Genomic DNA, 10,982 nt, shown 5'->3' with positions numbered 1-10,982 from the left:
TTTAAACCAATTCTCCTTGACTACCCTTGATATTTTCACTTTTGCTCCACGTCTGCCTGCTCAGGATAAATCTTTTCACCAATGCATCCTGCTGAGCACTGACCAGGTGGAGAATGTCTTCCAACACTCAGGCTCAGTGGCTGCCTGCTTTCTTTCTCACCAAGCAGTGTTAAATAAATGTTGTTGAGACAGGTGATGAGACTATGGCTGCAGAAGACCCCAGGGGAAACACAGGTCTTGTTCTTCCCCTCCTTGCTAATTTTGGTCTTCCTAAATGCCAATCAGAGCTTCTCAGCTCTGTTGACTGCTTAGTTTGCACTTGCACTTCTTTTTGCTTATGTAGAGTCTGTAGAGCCTCATGAAAGCCTGCAGGCACTCACCATATCTGTCCCGGTTAGCATTGCCTTTGCCAGTCTTTGACATGTGCCAGTCAGTCACAAACATCAGTCACTGGGCACATGAGTGGTTCACTCCCAAGGTCAGGCTTAGGCATGCCTTGACTGGGAGCAAGATCACCTGAAATTCTTCAAAGAAATCAAGGAAGTTCTTCCTTGGCATCTGTTGTAGGAGCCCATAGAGCTGTGAGCATCAGGGAACCTGTTCCACAGCCCTGAACAGAAAGGCTGATTTCTGTAAGGTGACAAATCTTGAGTTTACAGGGGTTTTCTTTTTGTGAGTGTGATTCCTGCTGATGCCTCTCTTGCATTTTGCATTACTGCCTTAAAACAAGGTTTTCCCATATGACATTGCTCCCTTGTCTGTCTACCTGATTTTCAAAAGCACACAGTATTGTGCTGGTACATCTCTAACTGCCTCATTAACAGTGGGATTTTACCCAAAGTGATCTCAGATTCCTGTTTCTGCTGGCCAAAGCTTACATTAGCAGCAATCCTTTTGCTGGACCACTTCCCCTCACCAGACACTGACCGAGTTGGAGATACCAGATAGCATCTACGTGGCCAAGAAGAGTGAACAGATTTCAAAATGTTTCTTTACAGTAGCCTTAAAGTGTCACTGTGGTCAGCTATCTCTGTGTGACCACCTGAATTGAGCCCCTTCCCTCTGTCCTGCTTCAGTTCTGGCCCCTGATTCCTGCTCTGACTTTGTCTTTATCCTCACGCTCCAGCTCTTGCATAGATATTTATAGACTACAAACAAGTCACGCATAATATGCCCTTCCTGTAAGTAATTAAAGAGAGTTCCTTGAGAAGCTTCAAGGCATAGCTGCACATTGTGTGGTCGTATCTGCTCACAAACGTGGTCCCAGTTTTCGTTTAAATCCCATAGGGTATTTGTATTGTATTTAACTGGATAATAAACAACTTCATCCCTCTTATTTTACCCTGCTACTCATGATTTTATAGGTGCCATCACAATTTCATACAGCATCAATATGGAGTTATAATTTCTTATTCCTGTGCCTCATTCACCCCAAAAGCCACTACAAGGAATAGGTGATTATTCTGAAGAACCACAATAACCTTTTAAAAAATTATTCATTTTTGAGGGAGACTCCATCACCTCTTCAGTATCAGCTTTTTTTCCTAAATGTATCCTTTTGCTTTTCCATATCAAAGACACCCTGCCCACTTGCCCCCCATTTCCAGGTAGAGGTAGCTCTGTGTCAGTGAACTGTTCTCTTCCTTATTTAACACTCCATAGCCTCAGTTTTAGACTCCTTCACATTCAGTAGACAATGATTCTTTATTTTCCCCCTAAATTGATGACAGAAATGGAATAATGAACCAATTTCCACAAAACTTCCCTGAGATTCAAGGATTCATTTTTCACCGTGACATTCTGAGATCTTGGTTCAACCAGTTGGATCCACTTAATTTGAACCATGGTGATTTCATACCAGTTTGTAAAGTCCGCCTCCAAGACGGAACTAATCAAGTACTTTCAGAAATCAGTCACACAAGAGTTGTTCCAACAGCAAATTAATTTAACAAGGTCTATTTTCTATCTACACACACTCATTGGCATTGGGTCATTGTCTTCCTTTAAGAAGGAAATTAATAATTAATTAAGACATTCACCTACCCATTTCTTCCTTTTACAGTGATAGGCTGCCAGTTATAGCATCACCCAAATCATTTGCCCTAATCCTTTTCAATAAGGAGCCAGTATCAGCTTTCTTAGTGCTCTGAAATCCTCCCAGTGTCCCAAAATGAAAAGCCAGTATTAATGGCCCACACGGTATGTTCCTGGTTCAGGGAGTTCAGAAACCCTTGGCTGTGAAATACTGGGACTGGCTCATCATAAAATATTTCATTTATGTGGTTGCTATTTAACATAATCCCTAGTTATTAATGGAGCCCAAAATGCTCTTTCACTAGCACCTGAAACTAACATACTATCTGATTTTTTCTGCCCCAGACAAACATGGAAAAGAAATACTAATTTAATACTCTTCTGTTTCCTTGTGGTGATAGTGATGGCAGCCACTGTCTTTATTTACTAATAGTTTTGATTATTTTTACCTTAGCTGACCATAAATTTATGTTTTTCTGTTCCTATTACTCGTTCCAGAGTGGAGGTAGCTTATTCAGATGAATTAGGACCAAAAGAGATTGGCCTTTACCTTGTCCTATAGGAGTGATCACTATAGAGTAACCAGCCCAGAGCACCAAGCTCTATTTCAAATATTCCATTACACATAAAAAACATTTTAAAAGCACGGAGATGCTTTACTTCAGCCCAGGCCAACTTCTTGCTTTAAGCAAGAAGCCCCTTGCTTGACAGTCCTCCCAGAAAAGACACAACCCAATAGTACCAAGTCAGGCACACATCATTGCCAAGTGGACTTTTTTACTGCTGCAAAAATAAAACGAGGAAGGATTAAACTCATGGCACCAAAGTGAGGATTTTGAAATACTTTTTATGAATCTTAAGCCCAAGGAGAGGCTGGGGGAATGCAGGGGGATGAGAACTTCTGCAAACGTGTCCCCAAACCCCTGGAGCATGTGCCTAATCCAGCCACAAACAAGTGACTTCCTTCTGTCTCCCACCAGGTTCTTTTCCCCCCCAAAACACAAAAGTCAGGCTTCTTTCCCAGTTTTGGTAAAATCACTTCTGATACACGGAGTTACTAAAGCCTGGCCACATCCCTCAGTCCCTCAAAACTCTGAAATTCCCACTTGCAACTGTCTCACTCCCAAGGTGTCTATTTAATCCCACTTTTATTAGGAGCACAGCTCCGGGTAGTTTACAGGGGTTACAAACAATGAAGCTTTTATCAAAACTTCAGCTAATCAGTCACTAACAAGCTCTCACTCAGGAAGGGGCTAGGCAGGCCCAGGCTAAAACTAACCTGAGGGGATAAGAAAAAGGGGGGAAAAAAGGATTGGGAAGAGGGCGTTCTTCTCAAACTGGATTAGTGCCCCAGTCAGCCACAGAAACACTTGTGCGAGCACAGCAGCCACAAAAAACAGCGAGAAGTGGACACAGAGCAGAACTGCTCCTTTCAGCCACGGTGTTTTCTCCCAGCAGCCTAAAGTGCTGCAGCAACTACAGCTTGAGATGAGCTATGGTTTATTCCTTGCTTTGTGGCCATGTCCAGGGGCTCCATGACACTCAGCAGCATGGAAATGCACTCAGAAAATATTAATATAAATATTCCAAAACGTTAGCCCTCAGTCTGCAGCCTGCAAAGTTCAGCAGAGGCCGTGAACTTGAAACAAAACCAAACCAAGCCTATTGTTGGTAGTCTGAACATCATGAGATGAGAACACCTCCCTAGGAAATGTTGTAGAGCCTGAAAAATCAAGAAAAGGTTTGAAAACCTCTGATGTTATCATAAGGTAAGTTGGCAAAATTAGATGCCCAGAACTTCAGTCCAGTAGATGACTAGATACAGAGAGGGAGGAATATACATCACTCTCCTTAGGTAGGGGATAAAAATTACTTTAACCTGTGTACACATACACGGAACACCCTTCCCAAATTCACAGCAGTGAAACATCTATTGCACACCATCATATATTTTCTGTTAGCCATTTGCAGGAAAAATCAGAGATTGAGTGAAAAAAAGAGATGTTCTTAAAGCATATTAATAGGTGTAAAGTACCCAAAATAGGGAGGAATATGCTTGGCTCTAAGGAAGGGAGTGATACTAGATTTTAAATTTAATTTGAGCTGCTCTTAGTCAATTCCTTATTGTTCTTGAGGGTGGAGACACCGGAGTACTTCAAGAGAAAAGATAGTTTTTCCATCTTGCCTCTGAGGATGACGAACTCATTCCCAATTTCACCGATGACTCTGGAGAAATTTGTAGAAGAGTTCTTAATGAGCAGATTGTATGTGGACCATAGATTTACCACCTTGCTCCTTGCCAGCCCTGGGGAAAAAGTGAGACTTAGATTGCAAATGCAGCCAAAACAAACCAAACCTGTGGTTCCTCCTTCACTGCAGAAATTTGGAGCGATTGAAGGGATCCTGGTTTCTCTATCCTCCTGGTAAAGCCAAGAGCAGCCAATATGGGCTCTTATGTTCTGCTCCACCACCACATACCCTGTGCCTAAAGCCCAGCATCCTTGGGAAATGGAGAGAGATCCAGCTGGGTGCAGGTATCTGTCCCCACTGCTGGGCTGGGCGCTCAGGTCTGAGGCATTTCCAGGTTTCCGTGTTCAGCTGCACACATCTGAGATCCACAGCAGGAAAGTGAAGCCTGTACCTACATGTTCAGAGGAGCAGGGCCTCAGAGGCAAAGCCAGTGTCTTCCTACAGGGGGAAAGTGCTGCTGCATGCACAACAAGGACAGGCACAGCACCTAAGCCAACAGTGGGGACAGCACCAGGCAAAGATGGGGAGGACCTTGCTCTCCCTCAGCACTTGGGAAGCCTTGAAACACCTTCTAAGGCAGCTGGCTGGAGAAGTTTGCACTTAATCACAGCTGGCTGGGGATACAGCTCAGCCCAGCTCGAGGTGCCACGGGCTCCTCTACTCAGCACACCTCACTGCCCACTCACAGAGACAACAAAGCTGCTGAAACCCACCCCTAAATCTCCTCCCAGTGATGGACAGTAGCCTCAGACTCTTACCTTGAAACTGATTTCAGTTTTGTGTTTCATCATCTCTTGCCAGCTCCCCGGTGCGTTTCTGCAAGGCAAACGTCTCCCAGAGCTCTCTGGAAAAAAAGCAGCACTTAGAAAGCAGACAGGCAGAGTGCTGGATCTCTTCATGCTCTCCTCATGCCTTGGCAGAAGGGAACAGCAACAGGTCTGTACTGAGAGCTGATGATGTTTCAAGGCAACACTGCACGCTACTTGCAGGATAAATGCATTAAGAAAATTAAATGTTTTTACAGCCGTCACACCATCAAAGCTTTATTCTCTCCACTCTTTAAATTAAGTGTTGGTTTGCATATCCATGCCATCCCAGCTGTGTAATAACCTCTCTAAAGCTATTTTTGTTTCACATTCCTTACTATTCAGTAAAGCAAGCTGGAGTTTTCTGAGGACACGTATTTTTATTAGAGCTAATTCAGCATTATTTTCTAAGCCGTTTCCTTTGTTGGAGGCAGAGAAATCAGCTAAAGGAAGCTCGAAGGCAGCACCCCTGCCTGTGAGGGAAACTGCCTTCCCCGCCTCGCCATAGCCGGGCTGTTCCTCTAGATGGCTCTGCCTTTGCCCAAAAACATCAAATCCCTGGAGCAAAAACCTCAATTTCGAGAGATACGGCGATCCCACTGACTGCTCCTCTCCCTCCTGCAACGATCGAGGGGGTTTTGATAAACACAGATTTGTTGTAATTTTAGAGGATAATATTTTCGGCTTAGCTCTTCAAACTCAGAGGAAAATTGCTTTTTAAAACTCTGCCTGTTTGTTGTCCTTTAAATGTCCTTTCTAGCTGTGATTTCCCCATAAAGTGCTTGGTTTGGATGCCTGTTGTCCCGTCAGACTTCAAACCGGCATTTTCCAGCGCGACCCTGCTCTAAAAAAGATGAGGAGCTGTTATAAATCTTAAGGGCAAGGAAGCTGAGAAGGGAAAAGGCACCTTGCGAAATGTAATGTAAACTTTTCTCCTGCTGTTCTGGGTATCCAAATACACACTGGAAGGTCTTTCCCCATGGGATCCAAAATAAAATCAGCAACAGTGACGGAAACAAAGTAACAACAGAAGAATGAAAAAACACGTGCACACACACAAAAACCCAACAAAACAAAACAAAAAAACAACAAACCCCCCAAACACCTCTCCTTACGATTAAAGGAATCCTAGTTCTTTAAGACAGTCATCTTTAAGTTATTCTCTGTCTCAAAAAATGTTTGTTCACTTGTTTTAAAACGAAATACAAAGTCGAAAATCCTTCGGCTATTATATCCCTGCTTAGATCACACGGGATGAAAATTTGGGATTGGAGACAATTCGGGAAAGCTTCACTGGTTTACATGTGTTTTTGTAACTATTTTATGAAAGGCATAAAACGCAAAGGCTTCTCCCAAACACTCCTCTGCCCCAAATCCTGTTGTCAGACCAAGACACCCGGCGCTTGCAGAGAGCGCTTCGTGTATACACCAGGAAAGGGCATTTTTGGGCATTTTTACCAGCAGAAAACTGAATAACAACCCCATTTAAGAACGGGGGATGAAATGTACGACTTATGTATCTGGTAAGCGACCGAAAAAGACTCTCTAAATCCTCCCGCACCACTGACCGTATTTTTGTTGTTACACGTGTGCTTTGCCCCGGACCAGAAGATTTGCCGGAGCTGGTCCCTGTGTACATCCCGGCTGTCGGGATCGTTACGAACACCGAGAGCTTTTTCTCTGCAAAAGGATGCGCTTTTCTTGAGGCTGCCCCAGAGTACCAAGGCGAAAATAACTTTTATTCACTAAATCTCGCCCCGCGCCCGCCAGCCCGCTCCGCCCGCGGTACGAGCGAACACGCCGGTGGTGTTCGTTTCTTTAATTTCGGGCAATTCCTTATCCAAAGCTAATGAACTGCGACCTCAGTCCTGGCTGCTGAGCGACGGGCGGCAAAACTACACTTCAGGAAGAGAGTTTAAGCGAATTCGACCCTTCGCGTTCCCGTCAGGGGAACCGCAGCGATGCTCATCCCTCTCCGACCTCTGCGTCGGGGCCGAAGGGATCGGGGGCGATCGCATCCGTGGGAAAGCGGGATCGCATCCCTGAGCCTTGAGGCAGAGCGGACAGCTCCGGGGAGGGGGTGGCCGGTGCGGAGGCGACCGGGCAGCGCCGGGAGAGACCCCCAGGACGGGGAGGGGGGGGATGGGCACGGCCCGAGGGGTGGGTCCGGCGCGGGGGATTCTGCCCCCGCGCTGCCGGGAGCCAAATCCCTGGCGCCTCCCGCAGCTCCCCCGCCTGTCCCTCCCCCATCGCCGCTCTCGGGGCCCGGCCTTGCCCCCCTCCGCCTCCCTGCCCGCCGCCGAGCCGCGCTACTGGCTGCTCCCTGCGCGCCGCCGCCGCCCGCCCAGCCCCGGCCCCGGCCGCGGGCGGGGAGTCCGGGCGCACGGCAGCGCCTATAAGGGCGCCGCGCCGCAGCCCCCCGGGAGTTTTTGGTCTGGGGCCACCGGGGCCGCGGGGCGGGGGGTGTCGCCGGGAGAGGACGGGAGCGGGGGGGAGCGCCGGCCGCCCTGCATGGCCAGGGATTATGAGCGCCGGTGAGTTGCAGCAGGCGCAGCCCAGAGCCTCGGCGCCGGCGGCCGCCCCCGCGCCCCCGCAGCCCCGCAGCGCCCAGGAAGCCCCCGACATGGCCGTGTACTGCAGCGAGAACTTCAGCGTCTACCCCCAGCCCAGCCTCCACCCGCCCGGCGCCGCCGCCGCCGCCGCCGCGGCCGCCGCTGCCGCCGCCGCCGCCGCCGCCTCCTCCGGGCAGCGGGCGGGCGGGTACGCGCTGGGGGACTACGGGGCTCCCGCCAACGCCGGGTACCTGTGGGGCATGAACAGCCCCGCGCCCTACCTGCAGGGCCCGCCCGGCGCCGCCGCCGCCGCCGCCGCCGCGCCCTTCCTGCCGCCCGCCTCGTACGGCTGCTCGCGGGGCGGGCAGCTCGTGGGCTCGCCCCCGGCGCCCGGCTCGCCGTCGGCGGGCGGCGCGGAGCTGAGCTGGCTCAGCCTGGCCAGCCAGGAGGAGCTGCTGAAGCTGGTGCGGCCGCCCTACTCGTACTCGGCGCTGATCGCCATGGCCATCCAGAGCGCGCCCGAGAGGAAGCTCACCCTCAGCCACATCTACCAGTACGTGGCCGAGAACTTCCCCTTCTACAAGCGCAGCAAGGCCGGGTGGCAGAACAGCATCCGCCACAACCTCAGCCTGAACGACTGCTTCCGCAAGGTGCCCCGCGACGAGGACGACCCCGGTGAGGTGCCGCGCCGGGCGGGAGGGATGGCGGGGCAGCGGGGACCGGCGGGCGCGGACACCGGCACCACCGTGACAGAGGGGCGGCAGCGTCCCCGTGGCCGGCGGGTCCCTTATCCCTTTCTAGTCGGGCGCTGTCCTGACACCGCGCTCCCCGTCCCCTCGGGGCCAGCGCTATGATGAGACCGCGCTTCTCCATCCCTTCTAGTCGGATGCTGTCATAAGACCACGCTCCCCGTTCCCTCGGGGCCAGCGCTGTGAGGAGACCGCGCTTCCCCGTCCCCCGCGCTCTGTGATGTGACCATCCCCTTTCGCCCCAGCCCGGCCCGGCGCTGTCCCGCGGGAGGTGTAGGCGGGGTCCGGCCGGCCCCAGCCCTCGCCCCCTCCCCGAGCAGCCCGGGAGCGCCGGTTGTGCAAGGCCCGGCTCCTTCGGCCGTGATTCACGGCTCCCCTCCCTGGCCGCCGCTGTCCGGCCCGGCCCCAGGGCACAGCCGGTGCCCGGGAGTGGGCGGAGGCGCGCCCGGGCAGCGCTGGTCCGGCCCGGCAGGGCCGGGACGTGCCGGGCTGGAGCCCGCTCGGGACATTGCGGGGTCACTGTGCCCGTCTCGGCCGTGGGCAGGAGGCGAGTGGGGACAGCTGATGCCTCCACAGCACCTCGCACCAAGTCGTGTGCGAGGGGCAGCTTGTCTGCAGCCCCCATAGTTCAATGCTGCTGGTCTGCTGTCCCCTCGGTGTGCCTGAGTGTGCCAGCCCACCTCTCCATCAGCTCTTCTGAGAGCCATGGCCCGGGCACTGCCTTGTCACCCACTGCTGAGCTGGCTGTGAGGCAGCCAGAGCCAGGGGAGCCCCTCTTCACATTCTCTTTAGCCAGGTCTGACGTAGAGGTGCAGATCTGTTTATGCTTTGAGATAGGGAAGTTCTCCTCTTCTCTGTGGCCTCAAGGTTCACTTGGGCATCGGAGGGATGGAGGAGGAAATATCCTGGAAACAGGTTTTGGATCCATGTACTGGATAACAGAGGGAGGAAGAACAGGTGCAGGAGAGATGTGGGTTCTGTGCCAGTTGGACAAAGACACGGATGCTGCTTATCTGTCAGCAGTGGGGTTGTCCAGACGCTGACTTTCTCTCTTGTGTCTCCTGTTTTCCACCAGGGAAGGGAAACTACTGGACCTTAGATCCCAACTGTGAGAAGATGTTTGACAACGGGAACTTCCGTCGCAAACGCAAGCGGCGCTCTGAGCCCAACGCGCCCGCGACCGCCTCAGCAGCCTCCTCTCTGGGGGGCCTGAAGGCTGAGGAAGAGCGACCCATCCCAGCCACAGGCAAACCATGTGGAAACAGCCCACCCCCAGAGCTGGACCCCTCACCTTCTGCCAGGGACCATCCCAAAAGCTCCTCTCCCTCCAGTATCATTTCATCCACCCCTAGCTGCCTCAGCACCTTCTTCAGCGGCATGAGCTCCCTGAGCGGCGGAGGCAGCCGGCTGACAGGGGGTCTCAGCAGTGACCTGCATCACAGGAACTTCTCTGCTGGACAGCTGAGCAGTGGCACTTTCACCCCTTCCAGCAGCTCTTCTCAGGAGGTGCCTTCCCCAGACCAGCTGCAGCGGGTCGCAGGACCTTCCCCTGCCTACTACAGCTCCTTCCACCCCAGCAGCGGCAGCCAGGGAGCCCAGTACAACCACTACTACAACTTCACAGTCAACAGCCTCATCTACACACGGGATGGGACAGAGGTGTAGGATGCTGGGGCAGCCAGCCGGCCAGTGCTGCAAAGGGAATGGGAGTTGGACCATGCGCTTTTGCAAACAGCATTTCAACGTGGAGTCTTCCCAGGAGTTCTTCCAGGAAAATGGATCTTCTCACCTTTCAAAATAAGAACACCCCTTAAGCACCAGCAGAAGGCAGATGCAAAGTTTTTTTCCCCATCGTGGAAAACATTAGGTGGTGTAGATGTTTTGCCATCTAAATTCTGCAGGTGTGAACTGAATTAATGTTTTCAGAGATTTCTAATCCTGAATGTAGAACAAGAAGTTTCAAAACCATAGCCATAAAGTGGTATTGGCAAGAGCCAAGCGTAGACATCCAGTGAGTCTTAGAAGAGAACAGGAAAACAAAAATGAAGAGATTTCTTATGAAGTGCCTTGTACAATGTATTAAAAAACTCTTCTGCCAGCAATTGCGTCTGTAAGCCCTTGCTTGTGCCCTGATCCTGCAATATGCAACGCACAGGGGGATACCCTGTATAAACACCCACCCAAAACCTCCTCAAACTCGCAGAGGGTCTTCCTGTGTCTGGCATATTGTACAGCAGGGCCGTGTCTTGTAAAACCATCTTCTTTCCCTGAGCTTAGTACCAAAGATAACTCTAGCCATGCAGCTTTAGCACAAGAATAAACACTGGGGTATTTTTATACATATTTGTACGTAATGTATCTCTTCTGTACATATGTTTCTATGTGGTTTTGTATTTGTAAATTATGCTCTGGAGCTGTACTTATTTATAATGTGTTTTAAACTTTGTTAAAGTTTATTTTACTTTGTTTCCCCCCTTTTTGTTGTTTTATTTGTTTTGAATTTTTTGTTGGTTTTGTTTTTGTTTTTAGTGTATTACTGAAACTTTTCAGGCTGAACAGCTGTTGGGAATAAAATATTAACAATTGTTAGA

The 10,982-nt window shown here is 50.7% G+C and overlaps 2 protein-coding genes across 6 annotated transcripts in view; one reads left to right on the top strand and one right to left on the bottom strand.

Moving 5' to 3' along the window:
* The window catches only part of LOC104690816, a 26,703-nt gene extending 18,703 nt beyond the window's left edge, over positions 1–8,000 (bottom strand). For 2 of the 5 annotated variants that reach the window (XM_039551272.1, XM_039551276.1), the window contains exons 1-2: positions 7,924–8,000; positions 5,043–5,128 (exon numbers count right to left, since the gene is read on the bottom strand). The gene's annotated coding sequence lies outside the window, so the exon portion shown is untranslated. The other 3 variants (XM_039551275.1, XM_039551274.1, XM_010402097.3) reach the window with 3 other exon arrangements.
* On the top strand, positions 7,510–10,982 carry FOXI3 (forkhead box I3). The gene is made up of 2 exons (XM_039551271.1): positions 7,510–8,317; positions 9,467–10,982. Exons 1-2 carry the CDS (start codon positions 7,615–7,617, stop codon positions 10,054–10,056), a joined length of 1,293 nt encoding a protein of 430 aa, XP_039407205.1. The 5' UTR covers positions 7,510–7,614; the 3' UTR covers positions 10,057–10,982.

This window comes from Corvus cornix, chromosome 4 (assembly GCF_000738735.6).
Source record: "Corvus cornix cornix isolate S_Up_H32 chromosome 4, ASM73873v5, whole genome shotgun sequence".
NCBI classification, from domain to species: Eukaryota; Metazoa; Chordata; class Aves; order Passeriformes; family Corvidae; genus Corvus; species Corvus cornix.
This window is presented reverse-complemented; position numbering and strand designations above follow the sequence as displayed.

Excerpts from the sequence above, each read along its gene's own strand:
- FOXI3 (XM_039551271.1), top strand. The coding sequence starts at position 7,615 with ATGAGCGCCGGTGAGTTGCAGCAGGCGCAGCCCAGAGCCTCGGCGCCG. Across the intron at positions 8,318-9,466 it reads CCGCGACGAGGACGACCCCG|GGAAGGGAAACTACTGGACC; the intron begins GTGAGGTGCCGC and ends GTTTTCCACCAG.